Source organism: Heterobasidion irregulare (assembly GCF_000320585.1).
Source record: "Heterobasidion irregulare TC 32-1 unplaced genomic scaffold scaffold_06, whole genome shotgun sequence".
Taxonomy (NCBI): domain Eukaryota; kingdom Fungi; phylum Basidiomycota; class Agaricomycetes; order Russulales; family Bondarzewiaceae; genus Heterobasidion; species Heterobasidion irregulare.
The window spans coordinates 2,522,656-2,544,664 of NW_009258202.1; the positions used below are offsets into that span (position 1 = coordinate 2,522,656).

Below are 22,009 nucleotides of genomic sequence, written 5' to 3' on the forward strand. Positions count from 1 at the left end.
CCTTTGTTCAGACTGCTAATATTCCGTCACTCAACGCTGTCCTCGCTCATATGCATCCATCCTGGGATACACTACAAACTGCTGATCCGAGCCGTTTGATGCAACCCTTTACTCTTGGTTTCAGGTGTCGCACATTGTAAGATCACGCTGTGCGATGTCTGTTGACGACCACTCGATACGCTCAGAAGGATGAGGTGAACGGTGTATATTGGATACAGTATCGATGAGCCATTCAACATCCTTGTGGTTCAAGGTTCAACATGCGTTCGAGGGCGAGTCTATCTCCCCATCCATCACACTTGCAGCCAACCTGCTCTTGATCACATCAAAGAATCACAACTGAAAATCATGTAGATGGGTTTAGGATCGCCAGAACAGCCATCATTGTAATGGATGGTGATTAACTTGGGTGGTCCGTCGATTGTAAGAGATGTTTCGAAAATGACGCAGTCAAAGGAGTAGCCGGTTTCAGCGTTTCTTTTGATACAAGAAACCTGCCTGGTAGATCTGAAAAAGGTTCCCCGTGTCAACTGCTAGCTGCAGAGGCACTGATAATGTAATCTCGCCGTTCCTCTCATTAAAGTCATCAATGAATGAAGACGTTGAACGTTGACGATGGACAGCCCGGAGCTGTGCACATCCACCAGCAACCAATGCCTATGCGCTGGACCCTGCAATGCAGGAAATAATTTCAAGATGCCGTTGCTGGCATTCTTATCACTGAAAGTTGGCAACCGATTCATCAGACTCGGGAGTACTCACAGATGAAGAAACCTTACGGAACGTACCACGGTAACTATAGCCTTAAGTGAATGCACACACTCAAGCTGACGAGCTAGTCTTCCGCGCGTAATAAACCCGTCAATTCTATATCTTCTCACTATCTTCTCACTATCGTACACGCAATCCATCCGCAAACTAGCAGCGACATCGAAAAGGCGAAGATAGTAAAAACTATAGATTTGCCACGGCAGCTGGCAGATCTACAACTTTGCCAACAACATTGTAGCGTTTCCTGCGCAACATTCAAAGAGCGAACAATGTCACAGCAAGAGATGACGTACGTGAAGAAGACGTGCCAGTCGTTCAATACCTTCATCTCGTTCTCCGGCAGATCACTATAGTCTGGTACGGCGTCCTCAGGCTTGAGACTTGACTTCCCTAATGCCTTCGATGCATCTTTCCCTGCGAACAGGTTGTACGACTTTCCCGGCCCGTAAGTGTCAGACTTGTGGGAAACATCGAACACAGTCCCTTCACGGCACTGGACGCTGAGTCTACAATCGACATGGAGATAGATAAGCACGCACCTTTGATAGCGACGTAAATGGGTTTCGAGGGATCAGATCCGTCGAATTGTTTCAATTGGTCCAAAGTGAACGGGTCATCTTTGGGAGGAGCCAAGTCTGACCTCTCCGCCTGCATGATGCTCTTTGGTTCTGATTTCTCTTCTTCTGGAGGGGGAGACGGACGGGGCAAAGGAAGCGGCGACGAAAAGGGAGAATCGGGTTGAGTGAAGAAGGAGCCTTGGAGGTAGAAAGCAACTGGCAAGGCGAGCAACAAACTTGCGACGAGCACGTCCGTCACATTCAGATTGAACGCCATCGTACGGCGATCACCGGGCCGACTTCACTTTTTATAACTCTTTTCCTTTCAAATAACGGGATTGGCGAACCGTGACCTATCGCTACGCGACTGTTTCATATATTATCCTCGACACACATAGAGTGTGCACCTCATTTTGGGAATACAGCAGGCAGTCTATTGGCCGTGACCGTCCACCATTGCCCTGACAGCCCTCAACCACTCCGCTCGGTCCTTACCCCAGCCTCCAAGCCTCCGAATCTTACCGCCTGCGTGGATGCCGTCGACGGCGTACCGTTCTGACTCTCGCTTCCTGAGAGACCAATGATGACTGATGCTGTACCAAATGATGCTGTCCTTCGAGAAGAACGCCTCGCTCACGCGTTCGGGACAATTGGGGCTGCAGGGCGGGACCAGGCCAAAAAGTCGCTTCAGCGTGCGTAGGCAGAGGCGAGGGAGATACAACGCGAGGGGCGGATCGAGCCCTAATCACAGGAAGGATTACAGCGAAGGTCGGTTTGATGCGCCAAGGCCGCTCTGCTAAGGAGGTGAGCACAATGGAAGTATCGCTTCTTACGCACAGAGAACGTCAGTTGTGGAATCCGCGATCAGGTCTCCGAGATAGGAGTTGTAGTTTCCATCCACAACCCACCCACCGTGACTGTTCTCGCTGTCTTGGAGCATAGCTGTGACCCTGTCTTTGAACACTGAGCTTGGTGTCTTTTCCCAGTTGGGATTCCAGTACACTGTGTCCAGGGGAATGTGTGGGATGCCGAGGAGCGCGGCGACCTCGGCGGCTAGAGTCGACTATCGTTCGATTGCGATATATATCAAACATGACCTGCTCATTTAACCGGTCTATCATTGATGTCAAAAAACCCTTGCCTTGCCCGACCCTGTACGCGGAAAAGCGTTGACACTAATCAATGTTAGAGGCATGTGTACAATTTAGCGCACCACTGTTTCCGATGACATGGACGCGATAATGCCCTGAGGCGTCCCCTCTGAGGGGAGATACCGTTGAAGTCATGGTGCAAACTTTCTGACAGTGAGCGCGTGCTGCGAGCATGAAAACGAGACTGGATTCTATATATACCGTACCTGTAGTGTGACTCATATTCGAATCGGTCCCGTATAGACGCGCGCTAATTTCATGTTCATGAACAGACAAACCTACACTAGAGCTGCATTCAAAGTGATAGTGACTACATATATGTACAATATAGGGGAGACAGTAACTTATCGTAAACAATTTCAGGTCACAGTGTCAAGAGCAGAGATACGCTGGGGTAAGATGGCCGAGTAATAGTAATGCGTAGAGTAGTGAATAAGCGACGAGGCATAAATACCATCGACTCGTGACTATGGAGGATTGCATATGCAAGGTACAGTCGTGAAGAAGGCGTGCACGGGCGTTACGAACGAGATGAAGATCAAGTAGAATCAAAGGTTATGCTCCGCAATGTGTCTCATGATGAGCAACGAGGTGAGGAGCTCTGGTAGGAGGCCAATCTCAACTCCAGTGCGAGAAGCAGAGAAGCAGTGACGTACCGACTGCGAGATGAGGATATGACTCATCGACCGTAAGCATACAACCGGAAGAGCCAGGATAAGGTGGCTCTCCAGCAAGCTTCAGGTTGTAGTAGGCTACGAGGTATCCACTCGCGTTGAGGCACTAGGTAAAGCGGACACCGGTCAGAACAAGCACATAATAGAAAGATTGCGTCACGCACCATCCACTCGAAATTCTCTCTACCACGCCAGCTCCACCTGTATTCCTGTCCGTCGGAAGCAATGAACTTCCTGTTTTTCGAACTAGAGCAAGGTGAGCACCGTCGTCTCGAGACGCGCTTGGATGGATGCATACCTCCCGAAAGGTGACATTTTCGAAAGGTACTGGCTCATGGGCATACTGCCACGTCCAGAGAATATGACAGTGCCAAGCGCATTGTTCGCGCCATAATCCAGCGTGGCAACGGGGAAAGAGTACGCCCCTTGACTGGGCATGGTGAGGTCGTAAATCATGTATGCGGTGCGGTGTACGTCGCGAAGTGTGCATCGAAAGCCGAGGCGCATCCGGTCGTTGACGTCGACGAATTCCGACCCGAGGAGTGTGCCAGACTTGTCTTCAAGGAAATACGGCATGCCCAACGTCGGCAGCATCGATGCTTTGATGCAGTGCAGAAGACGTAGAGGAGAATCGAGATGGGGCGCGAGTGTCGGGCATGGCAGGCGAGGAAAGCGCAGAATTTGTAGGTCGTCAGAGAGATGGCTATCTGATACCCAAGCAAATTGACAAGAGTGGAGGGTCATCGGTCCCCACTGCACGATGATATTCCGGCATCCGGCGGAAAAAGACTCCCATGGACTCCTACTACGAAACAAATCCACTGTAGTGACGAGAATCTGGCACCCGCCTGTGTGCTCCAGACGGCGTTTGAGGTTCCTATTAGGATAAGCGGATTTTGGCCAAGAAAGAATGATGAACTTTGTGGACAGAAAGCCGTCAGAGGACTGTACCCACCGAGAGGCGTGCAGTGGGCGGCACGATGATTAGCTGGTGACTGGTCCGGCGTGGACCAACATGATCGATAATAGATCAAGATACTGGAAAAGGGAGCTCCGCCCGACTGTGCGCAGCGTCCTTCGCTAAGGGATGTGGTAAGTGATGGAACAAAAAGGATTGATGTGCTCGGAGGGTGGCTCCTGGAGGTTCTGAAGAGACATGGTTTGGAAACAGAATTCAATCAACAACGTTGCCTCAGGATCTCAGCTTCCGACGTCACTGATCCGGTGCCGTGTGACTCTAGCGTGCCGGCAGGTCCCGTCAAGAATCTGTTCTCCACCTCGTCGTGATCGAGGCAATTCAGTACATGTCGGAGGAGCAAACTCTTGTTCGCCTGAAAGAGGTTGGGCTCCTCCATGTATCTACACGAGGCATCGACATTCCTTGTCGAGGTGCGTACCAACGGCCCCAGATAGTTTAGTTTGCCACGAGTGTCTGACTCTCATACTCACTTGTCCGTAAATATGACGCAATAAGGCAGTTGGAGCAAGCCGAGACAGTGCAAACAAGAGACACGGCTGAGCATCATGCGCCACGGCATGGTAGGCTTCGATGCGATCAGGCGCAATGTCCAGTGACACCGAGCGTTCATCATGCATCACACAGCCAGCTTCAAACTTCAAGGAACAGTTCGGCTTATCGCATTCGTCCCGGCGGTTTATTCTTCGAACAGAGAACCAGAGAAGCTCTCCGGCTCTGATGGGGTCTTCGACGAGGGATGCGCAACAGTAGGACTGCATATTCAGCGCGGTGTGTCTTAGAGAGCACGGATGAATCGTTTGACGACAGCGATTGTGACGGTCTAGAGAATATACAACGCGCTAATGCAAGTTTCAAGGTAAGTGGGCAAGAGCAGCGAGTCAGCTTCGGTCGCGACTCCTTCTAGATCATACATGCCTTTCGGGGTCCTATGATTCGCGATTCACGATGGCCATGATAGAATATTTGATGATTCTGTGATGTGAAAAGGTACAAAGGATTCGTGAGAGTTAGCAGGAGTTACTGGTCTGGACGGGTCAAGGGGTGTAGAAGAGTCGGAAATGACAAGCCAGGGCGATGTCAATAAGGTCCAATTTGGGGAGGAGACCTCGGGCTTGCTGTAAGGGGCGGGAGATTGACACGGTCAGGAAGATGTCGTCGGAACAGGGTCCGGTGCTTGTTCTGAAGGAGTCGAAATCCGAAACACGTTCCACAGATTCTGGGAACACACGAGTGATTGGCAAAGGGCCAATATTGACCGGTGTATGGCAAGGATAACAAGAACAGCTCTGGAGTATACGTACTAGAAGGTCATGGCGATGCGAATTAACTAAGAGAAGCATAAATAGAAAATATGCTCACTAGGAAATAGGAGGTGGCATAACCCCAAGTCATCTATTACCCCATCTGCGCTCCCCAGACACCTCCCTCGGATGATCAGCCCGTCGTCTCCGATCGCCATCATCAACTCGTGTTCTTTCCCTATACCCGCCGTTCCTCTCCCTCTCATCTTCTCTCTCGTACCTTCCCCGACTAACAGGCGGCCTCCGCTCATAGTCACGGTATCTCCGCATCTCTTCCCTCTCTTTGTCTCGGCGCGGTGAGCGAGAGCGAGAGCGCGAGCGCGAAGGAGAACGACCACGATGACTTTGGACAACGTTAGCAATCTCTGGATCGCGTCTGCTCTCACCACGGCGCTGTTCCTTCCTAGCACGTTTCTCCTCCTTCCGCTCCACTTTCCGCCGCCGCTTTTCCTCCTTCTCCTTCCTCTGTATGGATTCTGCGCTATCCACCTCGATTTCCTTCTTGACTTCGGTCGCATTTGCGCCCGTCCCGGGACCGGAATCTGACGCACTTTTCTGGCTTGGTCCAAAACCACTGTATCACAGAAATCATGATCGAGGTTAGCATCAGAACGGTCAAGTAAGAGTGAAGGGTCGAGTGACAGACAGTGCAATAGATAAGGCCTCTGCCTCTGCCTCCTTTATCTTCCGTATTTCTTCCAGTCTCTCTGCTTCCGTATCCTTCACGTCACGGTTGTACCAATGCACATCCTTGTTCTTCTGCCACCGTCCAGTGGGGGCATTGATACTATGGCCGAGGTAGTTCTAGCAAGTGGGATCAGGTTAGCCTGTGTCGGAAGGCGGACAGGGCGGACGAACTTGAACTTGTGTTGTATGGGGCCTCACGTACCTCACGGTCCTTGTCCGCAGACACGTCTGACCATTTGAACTGCGCTTGTCCACCACGCGTGCCGCCGCGCACAGGTTCAAACATGTCAGATGATGGGTTGACGAGGGTGACGGGGTTTTGAAGGTTGCGGTGGGTGAGGGCAGCGGCGAGCGAACCTGGGCCTCCGCCACTGACTAAGCCAAGTTTTGTCCCATAGTCTGAGCTATTTCGGTAATTTGTGGGCACAAAGTGACCACGGACTCTGAACGCTCTCTGCTCAATATCCTCATCATGCAAAGCTAGCTACAATTTGAATGGTACGCGTCGAGGGCAAACATGCTTGAAAGCGATTCATGGGTGTATGTATGAACAGCCGTTCGTAGAAAGTGCGTCGAAACACCGCGACCGTATCAGGCCGGACTGACTGCCGAGTCCTGCCGAATTGCAGTAGTGCAGTGCACGTATCGATACAATGCAGCTAACTGCGCGTCGTCAACACCAGGCTCGTCTGCACGAGTATGTGCCGCGTAAAGGGGGAACAGCCGTGCATTGACGCGCGTCTGCAGGCTGGACAGACGAGATGAAATGTTTGTTGATTGGGGTGCACGCCGCACGGGCCCGCGTGGCAAAAGGGGGCGGGCTGTTCTGGCAATTGCCGAGTCCAACTTTGACCAGGACCACTCACTCGCGTCCTCCTTCCACCGCGCCCGTCGTCGACCCGCAGCGAACGCGTCCATTCACCATGAGCAAAAAGGCGAAGACCCCAAAAGAGACAAAATACGACTTCCGCGACGTCGTGCTCGCGAAAGTACGCGGGTATCCGCCGTGGCCGGGCATGGTACGTCTTCGCTGGCCGAGCGCGTTCCACCCTACGATGACCTCGCTTTTGTTCTTGTCGCCTCTCTCCAGGTCGTTGACCCAGAAAATGTTACCTCGGAGGTAGCTAAAGAGCGGCCCGCCAACAAAAAGTCGCATTTCTATTGCGTCCGGTTCTTCCCTAAGGGCGAGCAGTATGTCCCGTCACGCCTGCTTCCTCTCCCCTCATCCACTGAACTTTTCGCTGTCCTTCTCAGCGCCTGGCTAGTCTCCAAAGACATTTCTCGGCTTCAGCAGCATGAAATCGAGGCGTACATCAACGAGCCATATAAGAAATCAGGCGACCTTCTCACTGGCTATCGCATCGCACTCGATCCCACGAAATGGGAAGAGGAGCTGGAGAACAAACGCGTCGAGGCTGCCGAAGCAGAAGAGAATGCTGAAGTAGACCAGCTTGAAGCCGAGTCGTCCGTAGCGGATGCTGATGCTGACGCCGATGAGGACGACAAACCCATCAAGCCCAAGAAACGGAAGCGCGATTCCGAACCGGCGCCTTCCAAAGTCAAGGGCAAGCCGAAGTCGAAGAAAGCTTCCGCGGAGCCAGCTGGGAAGAAAAAGCCTGCAGCGGGAGCAAAGGGCAAGAAGAACGGGGCCAAGTCGAAGGCTATGGTTGAAAGTGAGGATGAGGGTGGCGTGGCGGGCGAAGCGGAAGAAGACGAAGATGCGGGTCCAAGCAAGCAAACCTCGCCACCACCGGCCAAGAAAGCGAAGAAGGATAAGGAAGACGATCGTATGTGACCCTCTTGCTGGCAGCTTTCCTCATATTCAGAATGCGACGCACAGCTCTAGCAGCTGACCCTGAAGCAGTGAAAGTCCGAGAGTGGAGACACCGACTGCAGAAGACTTTCTTGACGGATGGCAAAGATCCAAAACCGGAAGTACGTTGTTGACTATTCCATGATCTGAATGGTTGTATCTGATCTCGATGATTCAGGATATGCCAGCGTGCGACGAGCTATTTACCGCTATCGAACAGTACGAAAAGATGAATATTCACTATCTGTTGGTATGTGCTGCCTCTCTCTTCGTTTGCGATTGCGCCAGGCCGCGATACGCGAAGCGTTTCCATCGATTTGTCTGCCTCGCTTCATATCTGTCCTTTTTTCTGAATATGTTACTCTTCGCTCCATCAGTTCTCGAAGATTGGCAAAGTCATGCGTCACATCTACATGCAGACCCCCGAAAAGATTCCTCGGGATGACGATTTCCACTTCCGCGATCGCGCAAACGTCTTGGTCGAGAAATGGCACGCTTTGATGAACGCGAACAAGGACAGCGTCGAAAACGGCACCGCCAAAGTCAATGGCGCAGTCATCAAGGACGCCCCATCCTCGGAAGAGCCCAAGGCGTCCGAACCCAATGTCACTGCGGAGAGCGAGGTGAAGCGAGAGACTGCGGAGGACGTGCCCATGGAGGACGTCGAGGCAAAGGAGAACACCGATGATGTTGTGCCGAAGACGGAAACTAACGGTGTGGCCGAGTCTGCTGAGACTGCTGACGGAGACCTCTCTGTGTTGGCAGACGTGACGATGTCGGAGGCGTGATCGCGACACGCCGATTCCACAAAGGAGGGCTCTGGTGTGCCGGAGCGGTCGATATGTTCAAGTCGTATGCTGGGCTGTCGGTGATTCTGTGTTGGTGCGAATGGCCTGAACAGCCGTCTCGTTCAGGACATGAATTCGCTTTCTTGCGACTTGTATGTGTTTCTATGTATCTCCAAGATGTTTTTCTCTCCATAGGCAGTATGTAATTGCTCATGTGCTCCATCGCTCTCACTTTCGGGATCTCGCCTGATCCCGACAGGTCGCAGTTGATGGAAGTGATTTTTCTCTTGTTGCGTTACCGTTTTCGTTGTATCTTTTTTTTTCTTTTGAATTTATCTTCCTTTTCTCCCGTCCACGATGTGTTCTCAGAAACTGCGAAGAATTATGGACTGGTCTACGCGCTTCGGTTACGGTTGACGAGGACCTTATCGGTAAGCATGTCTCTTCCGTTGAACCCCATTTCGCCCGCCTCACGGAAAAGCTGAACTGTTTTAGTAGGTAAGAAGATCTGACATGGTTCTATCCTTGACCGATTGATCGCTGTCGAGGCTACGCTTGAGAAACGAGCTTCCGGGAGAATAGACTTCTCGAGCCACGTGCGCCTCGTAAACGCAACCCGATGGCCAGAAACATTAGCAGAACGCAGGCAGGTATTTACAGTGGATCGTTCGCAAGACTAACATGGGAACTCTCTGAGAGCTTCTGCACACGTAGAGTTCTGAGATTCGAAATAGCACGTCTATTTTCGTGCTCTCCCTCTGAACTCAGAAATTCGCGTCTCACGGTACTGTAGGTATCTACCAGCCGGCTCGATAGCTCTACCACCGAGGAACACTACTAACAAACGAGTGCTGCCTGATCGTCACGCACGGGTTCGCAATGATTCTGCTCCTCTGACGACATCTGACCGTGATGGAGAAGCTTGGAGAAGGCGGAGGCGGAGCCAATCGTCGACTGGTCCAAGGTCATGTCGGCCCCGGACGAGAATTGATGCATTCGCGAGGTACGCACACTCCACGCGCAGTCGCTCGCAGGTGCACTGATCCCTTTTGCATGAGATGGCAGGGAGCCTTGCCCCGAGCTATGGCCGGGTTCCTCGCGATGGCCTTGAGCGTGAGCCGTGGGTCCTTGTACTTCCAACTAGGAAAGTGGCGCTCTCTGGACACCTGAGGCTGATACCGACGTCGGGGTACTGCGAGCGCGTGTGGTCGCGGTTCCACCTCGAACGGTTCATTCGCGGATCGCGGTACTCACGCCAGTGTGCCAATTCTACAGAAAGTGGGCAAGGCCATTGTCGATTCGCTCCACGTCGGCGTCGTATTGTGTTCTGGCGGGGCGGGAGGTTTTTTTTAGACTGCTGGTCACGTTTTCTGGATGGGTGCGAAAGAAGAGCAGGTTTTGGGCAGGGATGGCGCTGCGCCGTTCTTAGATGGGCCAGTTCTTGCATGGAATCGTGCGGTTCCATGATGCACCTATCTGCCCGAGCGTCGGTCCCACTCCCATGCTCGCATGCTTGCGGGGAGTGTGAGAGGTGGATGGCGCATTGAAAAACAAGTGTGCACGGTGGGATTCTGCATTCCGGATCGGGAGGGATCGTGGGCTATCGTGGGGCTGCGGGAGCGGGCGGCAGCGTGCGGGCAGCGGCGTTAATTCGGCCACGCCTGGCGACGGCCCGGCCACGGAGCGAGAGCAGACTACGGCGCGTGTCCGCCAACTTGCCAACGCGCTCCTCCTCCTCCTCCTCCTCCTCCCCTCACCACCTCGGTCATCGTCCGGGCGACGTCGCAACCGCCCCGTCGCTCGACACACACGTCCCGCTCGACCCAGACAGCGCTGGGACCATTCTGCTCACCTTCCGCAGCCATCCCCGTCCGCCATCGGATCCTCGGTCGATTGGGACGCTGACGACGAAGCCGTGGGCATGAGACAATCTGCCTTGTTTCCCCGTTCGCGTGGCCTGCTCCATTTTTAACTACGCCATCCCTCTGCTTCGCCTAAATCTCCTCTCCCTCTCGCATCCTCCCAACTCGCTGCTGCCTCACGCCCGACCCTGTCCTCGATTGTCCATGGTTGCCGGCGCCAACGACCAGTTGTACTCTCCGTTCCCGAGAGGTCGCATGGCGGAGGACGGCCCCACCTCGAGCGAGGAGGGCTCCGATCTCCACTCCCCGGTCTATGATCAGCCCTTTCCCCATCTTTTACCTGACGGTACGTTCGCAAACCAGGCCCAAGTGCGCTTATCGATCTGCGCACTAACAACTGCTTCAATTAAGCCCGATACCGCTCAATTGACTCCGTCGCCGTTCCCCATTCTTCTGCGCTTATCGCCTCGCCCTTCGACTCCCCATATGCCCTTCCGCACTCCCAACCAGGCGATCCCCACATCATGCCATCCCTACGCCATCCGAACACCCACCTCTCGCTCAACCGTCCCGACTATCCTGTCCAATCCTTTACTTCATCAGCCTTCTCTCTCGGTACCCTCCCCCCTCGGTTCTCTTCTTTGGCGGATTCCACTTTTGACCCTCAGGTCACCGCCCCTCACAGACACGTTCCACAAATAGCCTCCGCTTCCCATACGACGAGGTCTTCTCCCCCTCACTCAAACCTTGACGGCCAACACCTTCCTTCTTCTGCCTCTGCTTCGACTTCCGCCAGACCGCCTGCCACAGCAAATGTGACCTCCTCCAGGGCAGCACGCGGCGCTCGCAAAGAAATTTCCAACGTCGTTATTGCCTGTCGTCAATGGTGCGTTGCCACTCCGGCATCTTTAAAACGTGACATGCGACATGTGCTGAAATGAGTATCGCGCGTCTCTCCAAAGCCGCGCCCGCAAGATTCGGTGCGACTCCACCAGACCCGAATGCAACAACTGCGTCCGAAGGAACAACGAATGCATCTACGATGCGGCGCCCAAGCGCAGAGGACCAGACAAGCGGCCTGGCACACGCCAACGGTCTTGCAAGAAGCGCCCTACAGATGGATCTGAGCCCCAACCGAAGAAAAAGCGCAAGGCAGACCCCGCGGCTGCTCTCGTCGTGCCGTCCTCGACAGGGTTTAAAACAGACATCCTCGACCCGCCGCCCGTACACCCACCGCTTGTGCTCAAGTCAGAACCCGATCTCACCTCTCTGCACATCCCAAGCACGTCGTCATCGTCGTCGTCCATCCCTGAGCCCGCCCAGTCCTTTCGCCTCGACGGCTACTACGACAGGGTAGGCGTTTCGTTTCCCATGTCCGCGAGCGTGCGGGGGCCGGTATTGACTACGTCTTCTTCGAAGAGACGGCTTTCGCCGACCATTCACCGAAGCACGTCGCTAACCGACATGGTCGACAAGACCGCTATCCATCCCTTTGACCTCGAAATCCACTCCCCAGACTCTTTCAGCGACGAGAGTCGGATTTCTATACCCCCCATTCCATCCACCCAGTTTAGCCGCAAGGTGTGGTGGGATGATCTCCTGACATGGTATTCCCTTACACGTGAACAATCGTGAGTCCGCGTGCCATGCGTTGGATCGGCCTGCTCACCACGATCCTCTCGCAGCTTAAGAGACATCTATACCGATCTGAACCTTCTGTGAGTGTCCGCGGGGCCGGCTGTCCATGTCGCTCACGTTCGCCCGCATGTCTGACCGCGACCCGAACAGTTTCACACAAAGTAGCTACTGGCTGACTTTTATCAACACTCCTTTTTTTCTTCGTAATCTGTATGACCAGGACGAGCGTTCCCGTATACAGCCGTCGTTGGTGCTGGCAGGCCTGGCACTGGCGACTTTAGTTCGTTCCAGCGAGCTGGAGCTCGGTGCCGCTGGCCGCCATCGCGCAATTCGTCTGAGAGATGCTGCGCAGTCTGCTCTGGAAGCATCATCGGCCTCGCAGTGGATTGATTTGGGCCTCGCGGAGGCCGCGATGGTGAGTGTGCGTCGATCGTACACAACAAAGGCTAATCGAGCGATACAAGTTCCTCGCTCTCTTCGAGACATCCGCGCACCCACAATACAGCGCTGCACGCTCGGATTCGGCGCTCATGTTTCTGGACAACATCGTCGCCAGTCTTCGACTCACATATTTGGACGCCAACGACCCTGATCCTATCGACTACTCCGTTGCAGGCGTCCCCGTCGCGCACTCGGGCGACTACGAGGTGCCGAAGAGGTGCGAGTGCATTAACATACCTTTGGGAGTTCCGTACGTTGCGTCGAAGGAGTCTTGGTCATTCGTACCCGCTTGGGATTCGTCCTGGTCCCCGTCGGACATCCGCAAGGAAGAAACCAGGCGTCTGTGCTGGAGCGCCCTCATGCTTGCTGCAAACCACACATCTTCTTGCGCGTCGTCATATCCACAGCGGAAGCCGTTGGATCTCTTCCTCATCAACTCCGCTAACGTAAGGTTCTATTTCCTCCGAGCGTGCTATCTGTCTGACATGATACCGATTTTGGAATAGTTCAAGTTGCTCTTTCCTGGCGAGGCATTGCAACGCACGACTCAGAGCGCCGCGCATTCCGGAAAGGACACCGTGTGGGCCCTGTATTGCCGCAGCATGCTTCTGTGGAACTGCTGCGTCCGCTTCCAGGATGACATGCTGACGGGAGATCAAAAGACGCAAATCGCCATAGCAGTGTTCGTCGAGATCCGCGCCGTAGAGCAAGCGCTAGATGCTCACATATGTAACATCGACACTGCCTTGATGTATATGTGCAGGGAGTTCATATCCAAGTGGGTCTTCAGTATTCCTGCCTCTCAGTCTTTTTTTCTTCGCTTACTCACTGGCATCGTCCATACAATGCAGCACGAGACTGTCTGTGACATATCTGATGAGACGGTGGGCACTCCAATTGCTGTGTAAGTCAGGATCTGACTGTACAGAATTGCAGGCTACTGCTTGACCTGGACGTTACGGCCCGACCGGTGTGGAACCGCAGGCTGGCCGAGGAATGGCGTGCGTCATCTTCATGCGCAATCGCGCCGTTACGTATGTTGACACCTGCTGTCACAGTCTATTACCAGGAACAGGTCGCCAAAAGGGTCAAGTCTTCCATTCATCGACTTTCAGAGCCCAACGGGCATCTTTTCCTCAGGCGACCGTTCCAGATCAGCTGGTTCACGGGTCAGATGGCGATGTGCGTCGCGTCGCGTTTCAGCTCTCATTGCTACTGCCTCCGAGCGTAACTATATCTCACCTGCCATCTCTCACAGATGCCTGGACCTGTGGTTCGGCGACTCGGCGCTCGTTCGCGCGCTAGAACTTGCTAAATCCTTTCTCGTACCGATCGAAGTGCTCAATGCGATGTGGCCGTGTCCGGGTACGCTCCCGATGCGCCGGTCATTCTCCATCCACTGACGCAGTTTTCCTCGCAGCATATCGCAGCCAGTGCGACGACCTCCGGTCGCAGCTGCACAAGGCGTGCGCGATGGCCGGCATCCCCTCCCCTCTCGCCCCAGAGTTTTTGTTACCGCCAGCCCTACTCAGAGTCTAAAATACCCCAATATTTTTCTGTTTTTACGCACCCCGTTTGTCTAATGCCGTCGGACGGCTCGGTGTCAGTTATCGAAGACTAGTCATGCTCTGTTGCGATTTGTTGTAGCCTACGTTACGTCCGATGTATCAGGTATATGTTCTCCCGATGAAGGCATTGTTGATGGGATAATATTGATGCTATATACATACCCAGCTCTTTTTGTGTGCTTCGAGGCATTCAGCTTTGAGTCGACAACAACGTGCTATCACGGTGAGAGTGCTGCAACGTCGACACATACGAGGGTTGACGTATCCAACACGATGCTTCGGTGAAGTTCACCGTGCGGATTACCTTCGAATAGAGCTATGTTCACCTGCAGTATTGTGATGAATGCAACGGTGTGCCGTCAAGATATGGTGATTCTCATCCTTAGAAGTAGTGAAAGCTGCATGGTGACAACAACTGCTTCCATGCGGCTCTTCACCATCAAAATCACCGCACTTTGAAGAGAACTTCACCTCAAGCCGATCTCGTAGTGCGAATTGATCACAGCTCTGAAAGTTTCGAGCTTTAGAGTTTCAAAAAACGAAGGACATGTGATATTTCCGCCGACTGGGGACCGAATAGGTCTGACGAAGTGGCCTGTCTTCAATCCTTTCGCTTTGCGTCGTGACCATCACCAGGCGCGACCTCTTCCTCATCTGCACAACCGCCATCCAGTTCGATCTTCAGGGCCGCCGCCTGCCGCACGTCCTTGGAAGGCCGCTTGACTCGAGCCCAGATGCCAACGTTCGGGTCCCTGATAAAGTTAACGGTGATCATCGGCCACGAGGGATGGCTAGGGAGCACGTCGTAGAATTCGGGCGCGAGGGCACGGAGGGCCGGCAGGCGCGTCCAGGGCACTGAGGGGAAGTCGTGATGCTCGTTGTGGTAGCCCACCTACGAGCCAGCTTGATCAGGCTGTACAGAACGAGAATGTGGAGCGCGCTCACGTTGTACGCAAAGACGTTCAGCCAGCCATAGTAGGAATACGTCTCCTGCTCGAGCCCGTCCCAGACGTAGTGTTCTGCGATGAAGTGACCGGCGAGTGGATGCAGGCTGCCCGCCCAGAAGCTTGACATGATGAAATACACGAGCATGTGCTTGCCGCCCGGAATGAGCATGATGAGGGCACAGTCAAATGCGACCTGGACGAGGATGTTCAAGAAGTGCCAGAGTGTGGGGCGCTGAGAGCGAACGAGGCCCGGACGGAGGGCGTAGAACAGGATTTGGAACGTGCTAGAGACGTTGAGGTGTGAGGTCGTGATGATAGATGGCAGGGCCTACCAGAAAAACACTTTTCCGAGAACGTTGTTCAAACATAAAAGTTCAAAGCGAGTGGGCAAATCGGTATCGACGCCATCTTCGCCGAGGTATTTATGATGCTCTAAATGATATCCCTGCGGAGTGAATTAGTGCGAAAAACTCAGCTCGCAAAGTGGGAACCTCGTCACCTTGAACGTTACGGAGTATGGAATACCAATTGGTAGATTGGCAAAGATGGCGAAAGCTTTGTTCGCCTTTATGCCTTTGAACGCCAAATTATGTGTGATCTCGTGAATGGCAAGAAATAGGTTGTGATTGGCTGTCCCGCCGATGATATATGATGTCAACACGAAGAGGAATGAAAGCGGAGATCTGTGGCGAAGGAAAAAGGCAGTCGTGATTTGAAGCAGAACGACAAACGCTACAACGTATTTTGTCATTGGTTCGTGCCCCATTAATTTTCTGACCTGGAATTAGACGGCAAAGAAGGTTAATTTCCCTGATGAAATAGGATATACGGATGCACTGAGACGATGCTCTCGAATAATGAAAACAAAATCTTCAGCGCAATGCTGAATACTGAAACTTGAACATAAATATGATGGGCGAGTGTAGTTTAGAGCGCTTAGGATGTGTCGTCGCCCACAGCAGCGACAATGGCCCTTCCAACAATTCTCCAAGGAGAAACAGGATGACAATTGAATGCTCACTTCGGGATGCGCTTTCATTATGGCCATTCTCCTTGATCGGTGAGGTTCTTCCGTCATTATCCATAGGAAGTCAGATTGGTCTGACAAGCGAGCGTCGTAGGCATCGGTGGAGGCGCCGCTATCCGGTATGACAGTCCGCCTGGGAAACATACTGAGCGCGCTCCTTCCTTTAGGGAGTGTCTCTGCACCCCCAAAAAGACTAAAATCTATGAACATGTGGATGACGACTCTGATTTACACTAGATGAAAGAGAATTGACGCACCGACTCCCTCGGGTGCATTGTTGGACGACGATGTCATGGTAAAGTTGAAGGAAACCGAGTGTGCCAAGTGGCAGCCGGTGGAACGATTATATGAGGGTACGTCAGGAACAGGACTAGAGCAGGTGCCTCGAAATAGTCTTGCCGCCGGCTTCTACAGCCTAATCAAATACACCCGGATACACCGCAGAAGAGTCGCAGAAGCTGCGCAATAGCACTGCCATAGCCTGCAAGAGCCTGCAGTCAGCTGCGCACCAGCAATAAATGTCAGAAAGCGCCTACAAGGGCATCGTTTAATTCAGACTCTGCTAGAGTTTTACTGCCGCACAATTGGTTTATTCATACAACGCAGGGAGTCGATCCACGTATACACAAGATATATGGTAACTTTGGATACTAAACACTCATCTTCATCGCAATTGTCGGATGAGGATCATATCCGTCTATCACAAAATCGTCGTACACGAAACCTTCGATATCGCTGATCATGCGTTTCCATCGCAGCTTCGGGAACGCCTTGGGCTCTCTCTCCAGTTGCACCTTCAATGCCTCGACATGATCGAGATATACGTGTGCATCGCCGAGCTGGATAGTCAGCTGATATGGTTCCGTGTTTGTGACATGCGCGATCATGCAGGTAAGCAATGCGTAGGATGCGATATTGAATGGAATCCCTAGGCCGAGGTCGGCCGAGCGCTGGTACATCAAACAAGAGAGCCGAGGGCGTGCCGTGGGGTCTGATGAGGATGGAAGATGGACATAGAACTGACACATCATATGGCATGGTGGGAGGGCCATCTGGGGTATGTCTAAGATAACGACCTGAGTGGATGGCGTTAACATTCTAAGCTCAAGTGCTTACCTGAAGGGTTCCAAGCGCTCAAGATGATCCGGCGGTCAGTGGGTTCCTCCTTGATCTTCCGAATGACCTCTCGGAGTTGATCTACGCCCTCTCCGGTATAGTCCTTTTCGCAATCCACATACTTCGCACCGAAATGCCTCCACTGAAACCCGTACACAGGACCCAGATCTCCTTCCCGTCTGTGACCGAGCCCTCGCTTCTCCAAAAATTCCTTTGACCCATTCCCGTCCCAAATTTTCACGGCCTTCTTTGAGAGAATAGTGGAGTCTGTAGAGCCTTTCACAAACCAGAGAAGCTCTTCAATTATTCCACGGAGAAATGTGCGTTTTGTGGTGAGCAGAGGTAGTGTAGAATCTGAGAGAGAGAAACGCAACGGGGGTGGTGCGAAAAGAGAGATGGTGCCCGTGCCAGTTCGATCTGATCGCGTCTCTCCAGTGTCTATAACTGAGCGGATAAGTTCGAGATATTGGACCTCTTCGTGGACCTTGATCATTTTGAGATGGTGGAGGACGCAGCACTGGATAAGGCCTGTTGAGCGACGCGTCTCAGGACGCGAGTCTGACGTAATAGAATGTAAAGCGCTTGTGACGCATGTGACATTTCGCGACAAGACCGCGCAGAGCCAGAGCCGTGTTGCCAGGCATCAGAGGTTTCGTTCTCCTACGAGTCAGTCAATTCGGGCAAAGAATCTGCGTGCCTATGGTTAAGCGACGGATTACTCAACAAACAAGTCAGTTAAGTCAGACTCCCTTTGTATTGTTTCGCATGGAGTAAACGCAGGCTCGGGCTCTGCTTTAGAGACTATATGACCGGCCGAGCTTGGCAAGCAGCAGGCTGCAGAAGTAACTTATATGGGGCATCTCTGACTGGTTTTTTATAGTATGGGATGTGACTCGTCGAGTTCGCAAAAAGTTTCATGAAAGTTTGTAGGAATCGCGCCTGCGGCGCAGCCTTGACCACACTGGTTTCAACGGCTCATGTCTCATACATTGTCTTTCTGTCTAGTATGTCTCGGGAGTATATCAGGATACCCAATGCTTGCCGGTAGCTGTAGTATGTACCGCCTGGTACCGCGAAGTTCGGACCAGGCCGGAAGGATGCTTCGGGTACTTCGCTCCCGAGCCATCTGACATCATTTCCACTCTGCCTCATTCTGAGGTGCGGCGGTCCTTTCCTCTGTGGTGAACGGATAGTCTGAGAAACACGACATGAATATTCTGCTGTATAGTGCAATATAACCAGGCGCCAGAGCTACCACCCGTCTACTAGGGTACCCATCAGTGTATCGGGAAACATGCAGTATACTGTATTCGTGGTGCCGTCTCCGGCCTCGGGAACCTGAATGTCTTCGTCAGTCAACGAGCGAACTCACTGTGCCGAATGCCGCTGACTTTTGTACTCATGTCAACGAATCCCCGCGTTAGGTTCGCCATCGGTGCACCAACATTTCTTACTTCCTTCTCAACCAGATTCGAGCGACCCTCGGCTGTGCTACTGGCGTTTCGTACTTGGGACATCAGGTGAAGGCCTGACGATTATTTTGGCATTCGCGGTGCCGACATCGTAGCGTTGTTGCATCAATTTGGCAGCCCTCCGGGGCCCAGCGCTCTCCAGCGCTCATATTTTCGGTATATTTTCAAAAGAATGACTCGTATGAATCAGTATGTGATGCCTGGAAATTTTTATACCTTTCAGGCGAAGCTGACTTTGCTCGTAGGTTCATGGACCTTCTCGCCACAGTACTCGTCAAGTCACTTTGCATATACTACAAGATTATGCAGCAGTATTCCTAATCTCCCCGTCCCCGCACCTGCCGGTTTGCTGTGCCGCTTAGTCATACACATACTCCTTCACAGCCGGCGTTCACCGCTCGGCTGACGTTCTGCCCGAGAGTGTCAAGAAATTTTGAACTTCAAGGTCTATCTATGTGGCTCCCGAACATGAACGGCGTACGCTGCATCCGAGTGGATCCTGATTTCGTGCTTGTGACTCGTTCCCCCGTCTCGATGCCGCCTTACTCATGATGACCGACTGCACTGCTGCTCCTGCTGTTTCGGATTCCTCTGGAGAGATATATAAAGACCATCTCCAGCGCTGTCATTTCACTCACAACATAGAGATCCTTCATCGCTTTGTCTTATACCACACTTCTATCACAATTTCTAGTTAATCGAACCATTGGCTAATGGAATCGAGTTCTTCTTCTCGCTCGGACACTCGCTCGGACACTCACTCATCCGGATCAGCTGGAACCCTCCAACGCGGAAAGGCATGTCTCAACTGCAGGTGCGCATCCAATAGTGGATAGGGGAACTATTGACTGACTTGAGAATCACAGAAGGCGCAAAATGGTATGTTGTTCCCTTCTTCGGTCGTTGCTTGATCAATAAAACCCCCGACGACCAGAAATGTGACGGAATTCGCCCCATATGCGGCCCATGTGAGCGCTCCAACAGACCTGATGACTGCGAGTACACAGATGGTCAAGGCCGAAGCCGAACACAGATCTTGGAGGAGAATATCTCAATATTGGAAGCGCGAATACAGGAACTAGAGAATCCCGATACCACACCAGCGTCAGTTACCCTGCACGATCCTCATTCAGCCTACTACAGCAGGCATTCCTCTCCTTCTGCTGGAATATCTCTTCATTCGCCTGGTGCCTCACACTCACGCGGACAATCTACGCCCGCGATCGGTATGTGTTAGAGTCATTATAGATGGCAAATCATTGACTGTTGAACTACATAGGGGCACGTACAGCTGATGCCATGGTCCAAGGCACTTGGTCGCCAGCCGATGATCCTCCATTGCACGTTATACAGAACCTGTGAGTAACCAGAGCATGGTTCTATTGGCGCTGAATCTTATGAGTTTATATCCAGATTGGACATATTTCACCAACATGCACCTCAAATAGGGTGGTTCTTAAATGACACCCGCTTCCGCCATGCCGCCTTACTACCATATGGTAATATAAATCGCCCCCTACCTGCCCTTCTGAGTGTCGTCTATCTTTGGGGCACCTTTTTTGCTCGCCTGACTTCGAATAGCGAACTTCCGAATGAGCAATTGCTTCTTTCTCGCGCTAGGACACAGATAGGTCACTCGATGCCTAGCATGCCCTCACATCGAATCCTACAGACGATACAGACGTATACTCTTCTTGCTACCTATCTCTTCGTCACTGGTAATTACCTGGAAGGTCGACAATACTGCAATTTTGCGGCATCTCTTGTTATGTCCTGCGGACTGCAGAAGATCAGGACTGAACAGCTCGATCGAGGTTTTCCAACCTCCATTGACGCGATCGACCTCACACTGCCCGAACCGCACGATCAGATCGAGGAGGGTGAGCGCATCAACGCGTTCTGGACAAGTTTCTCGATGGATCGGTGCTGGGCTATAGCTCTTCAAACCCCTACGATCATTTCAGACAGCGACGTTTACGGCGCGCAAATAGATACGCCCTGGCCTTTGGAGATGGAGACGTATGAAAGGGTATGTCATCCTGCTCTGATCACTGTCTGGATTCCAACGTCTTCACGAATGTCAGGGTCAGATATATCCCAATCTTCGGACAAGTGGCACGCTACGTAACTTCCTAGGTGGAATCAATACTGGTTGGCCGTGGGAAGCCCAGTCATGGCTGGCCCAGACAAGTAAAGCATCGGCGTTGTTCGAACGAGCGACGCGTCTGGCTGCGTGTTGGCGACCGGGTATCCATATCGTTTTCTTGCAAGGTCGTGAGCATGAACCTGACTTCTCATCGTTAGGGATCCCAGATATCAATTCGTTTTACGCGGAGTTCTTGGCCTTAGATCAGCGCATTGATGACTTCAAATCACAGCTCTACCCTTTGGTGGCCCTGGACCAGGTTCCGTCCATCATGACGCGTTGTTCTCACACGGTCCACTGTTTAGCGCATGGAGCGACGATACAGTTACACGCAGCGTTTGCGCTCCAAAACCCAGCTTCCCACAACAAGTGTCTTGCAGCAGGCACGGCGATCATGCAAGCGAACTCAGATGCCAGAGTATACGAATGGCCGTTCATGAATCCTGTCGTCGGGGTGAGTGAGCGACGATTGACCTTCTGCATGGCATGTTGCCAATCAAGCTTTTCAATCGCAGGTCGTTTGGGGTGCGGCGTGTAAGCTCTTCGTGAACGAGATAGTATCGTTGCATTCTTTCCACGTTGATCCCACAACTGTTCCACCTAATCACGAGAGGAGCATCAAGGATTCGCTGGACAGGCTTCAAGCGACCCTTGCTATATTTGCGCCGACGAGCGCACTAATGAGTAGGCATCCCAATCCTGCATCGAAGTTCTTGCAAGGGAGGCCTAATTCCCCTTTGCACTAGATTATCAATTAAACAGGGTACAACAAATCAGCGGATCGCTATAATGATACAATCTTGATCATGACTGAAGTCGGCGGGAGCATCCCACACTTCTGCATAGATCCCCACAGAGTCATATCATGAACGGCGATGTACGCTTCTTTAGTTACAGTATCCAGCTTTAGCATAGTACATGTAGACACTCAGATAGATGAATGATGCAATAATCTCGCTTCTACAATGATGCAGCTGCAATCGACGCATGAAGCGCTCGGAAGCGGACGTCGCAAGGTTCTTTGGACGACTCAGGGACCCACGCACACCGAACCAAACCCGACCAACGTGG

At 52.6% G+C, this 22,009-nt stretch overlaps 10 protein-coding genes across 10 annotated transcripts; 4 read left to right on the forward strand and 6 right to left on the reverse strand.

The window, feature by feature from the left end:
* Positions 1–954: 954 nt before the first annotated feature.
* On the reverse strand, positions 955–1,425 carry HETIRDRAFT_46209 (uncharacterized protein; the record flags this gene model as incomplete). The annotated part of the gene is made up of 3 exons (XM_009548649.1): positions 955–1,015; positions 1,065–1,254; positions 1,311–1,425. 3 exons carry the CDS (start codon positions 1,423–1,425, stop codon positions 955–957), a joined length of 366 nt encoding a protein of 121 aa, XP_009546944.1.
* A 348-nt stretch (positions 1,426–1,773) lies between these two features.
* On the reverse strand, positions 1,774–2,596 carry HETIRDRAFT_247000 (uncharacterized protein; the record flags this gene model as incomplete). Its single annotated transcript, XM_009549573.1, has 3 exons — positions 1,774–2,069; positions 2,166–2,381; positions 2,530–2,596. Coding segments are annotated over 3 exons (579 nt in total), but the record flags the coding sequence as incomplete, so codon positions are not given.
* A 431-nt stretch (positions 2,597–3,027) lies between these two features.
* Positions 3,028–3,747, reverse strand: HETIRDRAFT_419117 (uncharacterized protein; the record flags this gene model as incomplete). Its single annotated transcript, XM_009549574.1, has 4 exons — positions 3,028–3,080; positions 3,136–3,259; positions 3,318–3,399; positions 3,452–3,747. 4 exons carry the CDS (start codon positions 3,745–3,747, stop codon positions 3,028–3,030), a joined length of 555 nt encoding a protein of 184 aa, XP_009547869.1.
* Positions 3,748–6,048: 2,301 nt separating this feature from the next.
* Positions 6,049–6,406, reverse strand: HETIRDRAFT_45316 (uncharacterized protein; the record flags this gene model as incomplete). The annotated part of the gene is made up of 2 exons (XM_009548624.1): positions 6,049–6,237; positions 6,323–6,406. 2 exons carry the CDS (start codon positions 6,404–6,406, stop codon positions 6,049–6,051), a joined length of 273 nt encoding a protein of 90 aa, XP_009546919.1.
* Positions 6,407–7,043: 637 nt separating this feature from the next.
* HETIRDRAFT_319450 (uncharacterized protein) lies at positions 7,044–8,721 on the forward strand (the record flags this gene model as incomplete). Its single annotated transcript, XM_009549575.1, has 6 exons — positions 7,044–7,139; positions 7,211–7,311; positions 7,375–7,805; positions 7,970–8,055; positions 8,112–8,183; positions 8,311–8,721. 6 exons carry the CDS (start codon positions 7,044–7,046, stop codon positions 8,719–8,721), a joined length of 1,197 nt encoding a protein of 398 aa, XP_009547870.1.
* A 912-nt stretch (positions 8,722–9,633) lies between these two features.
* On the forward strand, positions 9,634–10,646 carry HETIRDRAFT_102227 (uncharacterized protein; the record flags this gene model as incomplete). The annotated part of the gene is made up of 3 exons (XM_009549576.1): positions 9,634–9,724; positions 9,787–9,979; positions 10,277–10,646. The coding sequence occupies 3 exons, from the start codon at positions 9,634–9,636 to the stop codon at positions 10,644–10,646; spliced, it is 654 nt and encodes a 217-aa protein (XP_009547871.1).
* Positions 10,647–12,122: 1,476 nt separating this feature from the next.
* On the forward strand, positions 12,123–14,180 carry HETIRDRAFT_245172 (uncharacterized protein; the record flags this gene model as incomplete). The annotated part of the gene is given in 8 exon segments (XM_009549577.1): positions 12,123–12,204; positions 12,220–12,301; positions 12,372–12,636; positions 12,686–13,108; positions 13,169–13,546; positions 13,732–13,844; positions 13,921–14,027; positions 14,083–14,180. Coding segments are annotated over 8 exon segments (1,548 nt in total), but the record flags the coding sequence as incomplete, so codon positions are not given.
* Positions 14,181–14,722: 542 nt separating this feature from the next.
* HETIRDRAFT_477043 (uncharacterized protein) lies at positions 14,723–16,494 on the reverse strand. The gene is made up of 6 exons (XM_009549578.1): positions 16,462–16,494; positions 16,007–16,404; positions 15,677–15,955; positions 15,510–15,622; positions 15,176–15,461; positions 14,723–15,122 (listed from the first exon to the last, which is right to left on the reverse strand). Exons 2-6 carry the CDS (start codon positions 16,346–16,348, stop codon positions 14,832–14,834), a joined length of 1,311 nt encoding a protein of 436 aa, XP_009547873.1. The 5' UTR covers positions 16,349–16,404; positions 16,462–16,494; the 3' UTR covers positions 14,723–14,831.
* A 360-nt stretch (positions 16,495–16,854) lies between these two features.
* Positions 16,855–17,813, reverse strand: HETIRDRAFT_319510 (uncharacterized protein; the record flags this gene model as incomplete). The annotated part of the gene is made up of 2 exons (XM_009549579.1): positions 16,855–17,267; positions 17,321–17,813. 2 exons carry the CDS (start codon positions 17,811–17,813, stop codon positions 16,855–16,857), a joined length of 906 nt encoding a protein of 301 aa, XP_009547874.1.
* A 1,648-nt stretch (positions 17,814–19,461) lies between these two features.
* On the forward strand, positions 19,462–21,900 carry HETIRDRAFT_434963 (uncharacterized protein). Its single transcript, XM_009549580.1, has 7 exons — positions 19,462–19,606; positions 19,659–19,671; positions 19,727–20,018; positions 20,072–20,150; positions 20,206–20,821; positions 20,877–21,392; positions 21,454–21,900. Exons 1-7 carry the CDS (start codon positions 19,506–19,508, stop codon positions 21,682–21,684), a joined length of 1,848 nt encoding a protein of 615 aa, XP_009547875.1. The 5' UTR covers positions 19,462–19,505; the 3' UTR covers positions 21,685–21,900.
* The last annotated feature ends 109 nt before the right edge of the window (positions 21,901–22,009 follow it).

Bases quoted from the DNA above. Each gene is read 5' to 3' on its own strand.
- HETIRDRAFT_477043 (XM_009549578.1), bottom strand. From the start codon at position 16,348: ATGTTTCCCAGGCGGACTGTCATACCGGATAGCGGCGCCTCCACCGAT. The intron at 15,623-15,676 runs GTGACGAGGTTC...TTCACTCCGCAG, and splicing joins CATACTCCGTAACGTTCAAG to GGATATCATTTAGAGCATCA. The intron at 15,123-15,175 runs GTGAGCGCGCTC...GCTGGCTCGTAG, and splicing joins TGAACGTCTTTGCGTACAAC to GTGGGCTACCACAACGAGCA.
- HETIRDRAFT_434963 (XM_009549580.1), top strand. From the start codon at position 19,506: ATGGAATCGAGTTCTTCTTCTCGCTCGGACACTCGCTCGGACACTCAC. The intron at 20,151-20,205 runs GTGAGTAACCAG...GTTTATATCCAG, and splicing joins TTGCACGTTATACAGAACCT to ATTGGACATATTTCACCAAC. The intron at 21,393-21,453 runs GTGAGTGAGCGA...TTTCAATCGCAG, and splicing joins TCATGAATCCTGTCGTCGGG to GTCGTTTGGGGTGCGGCGTG.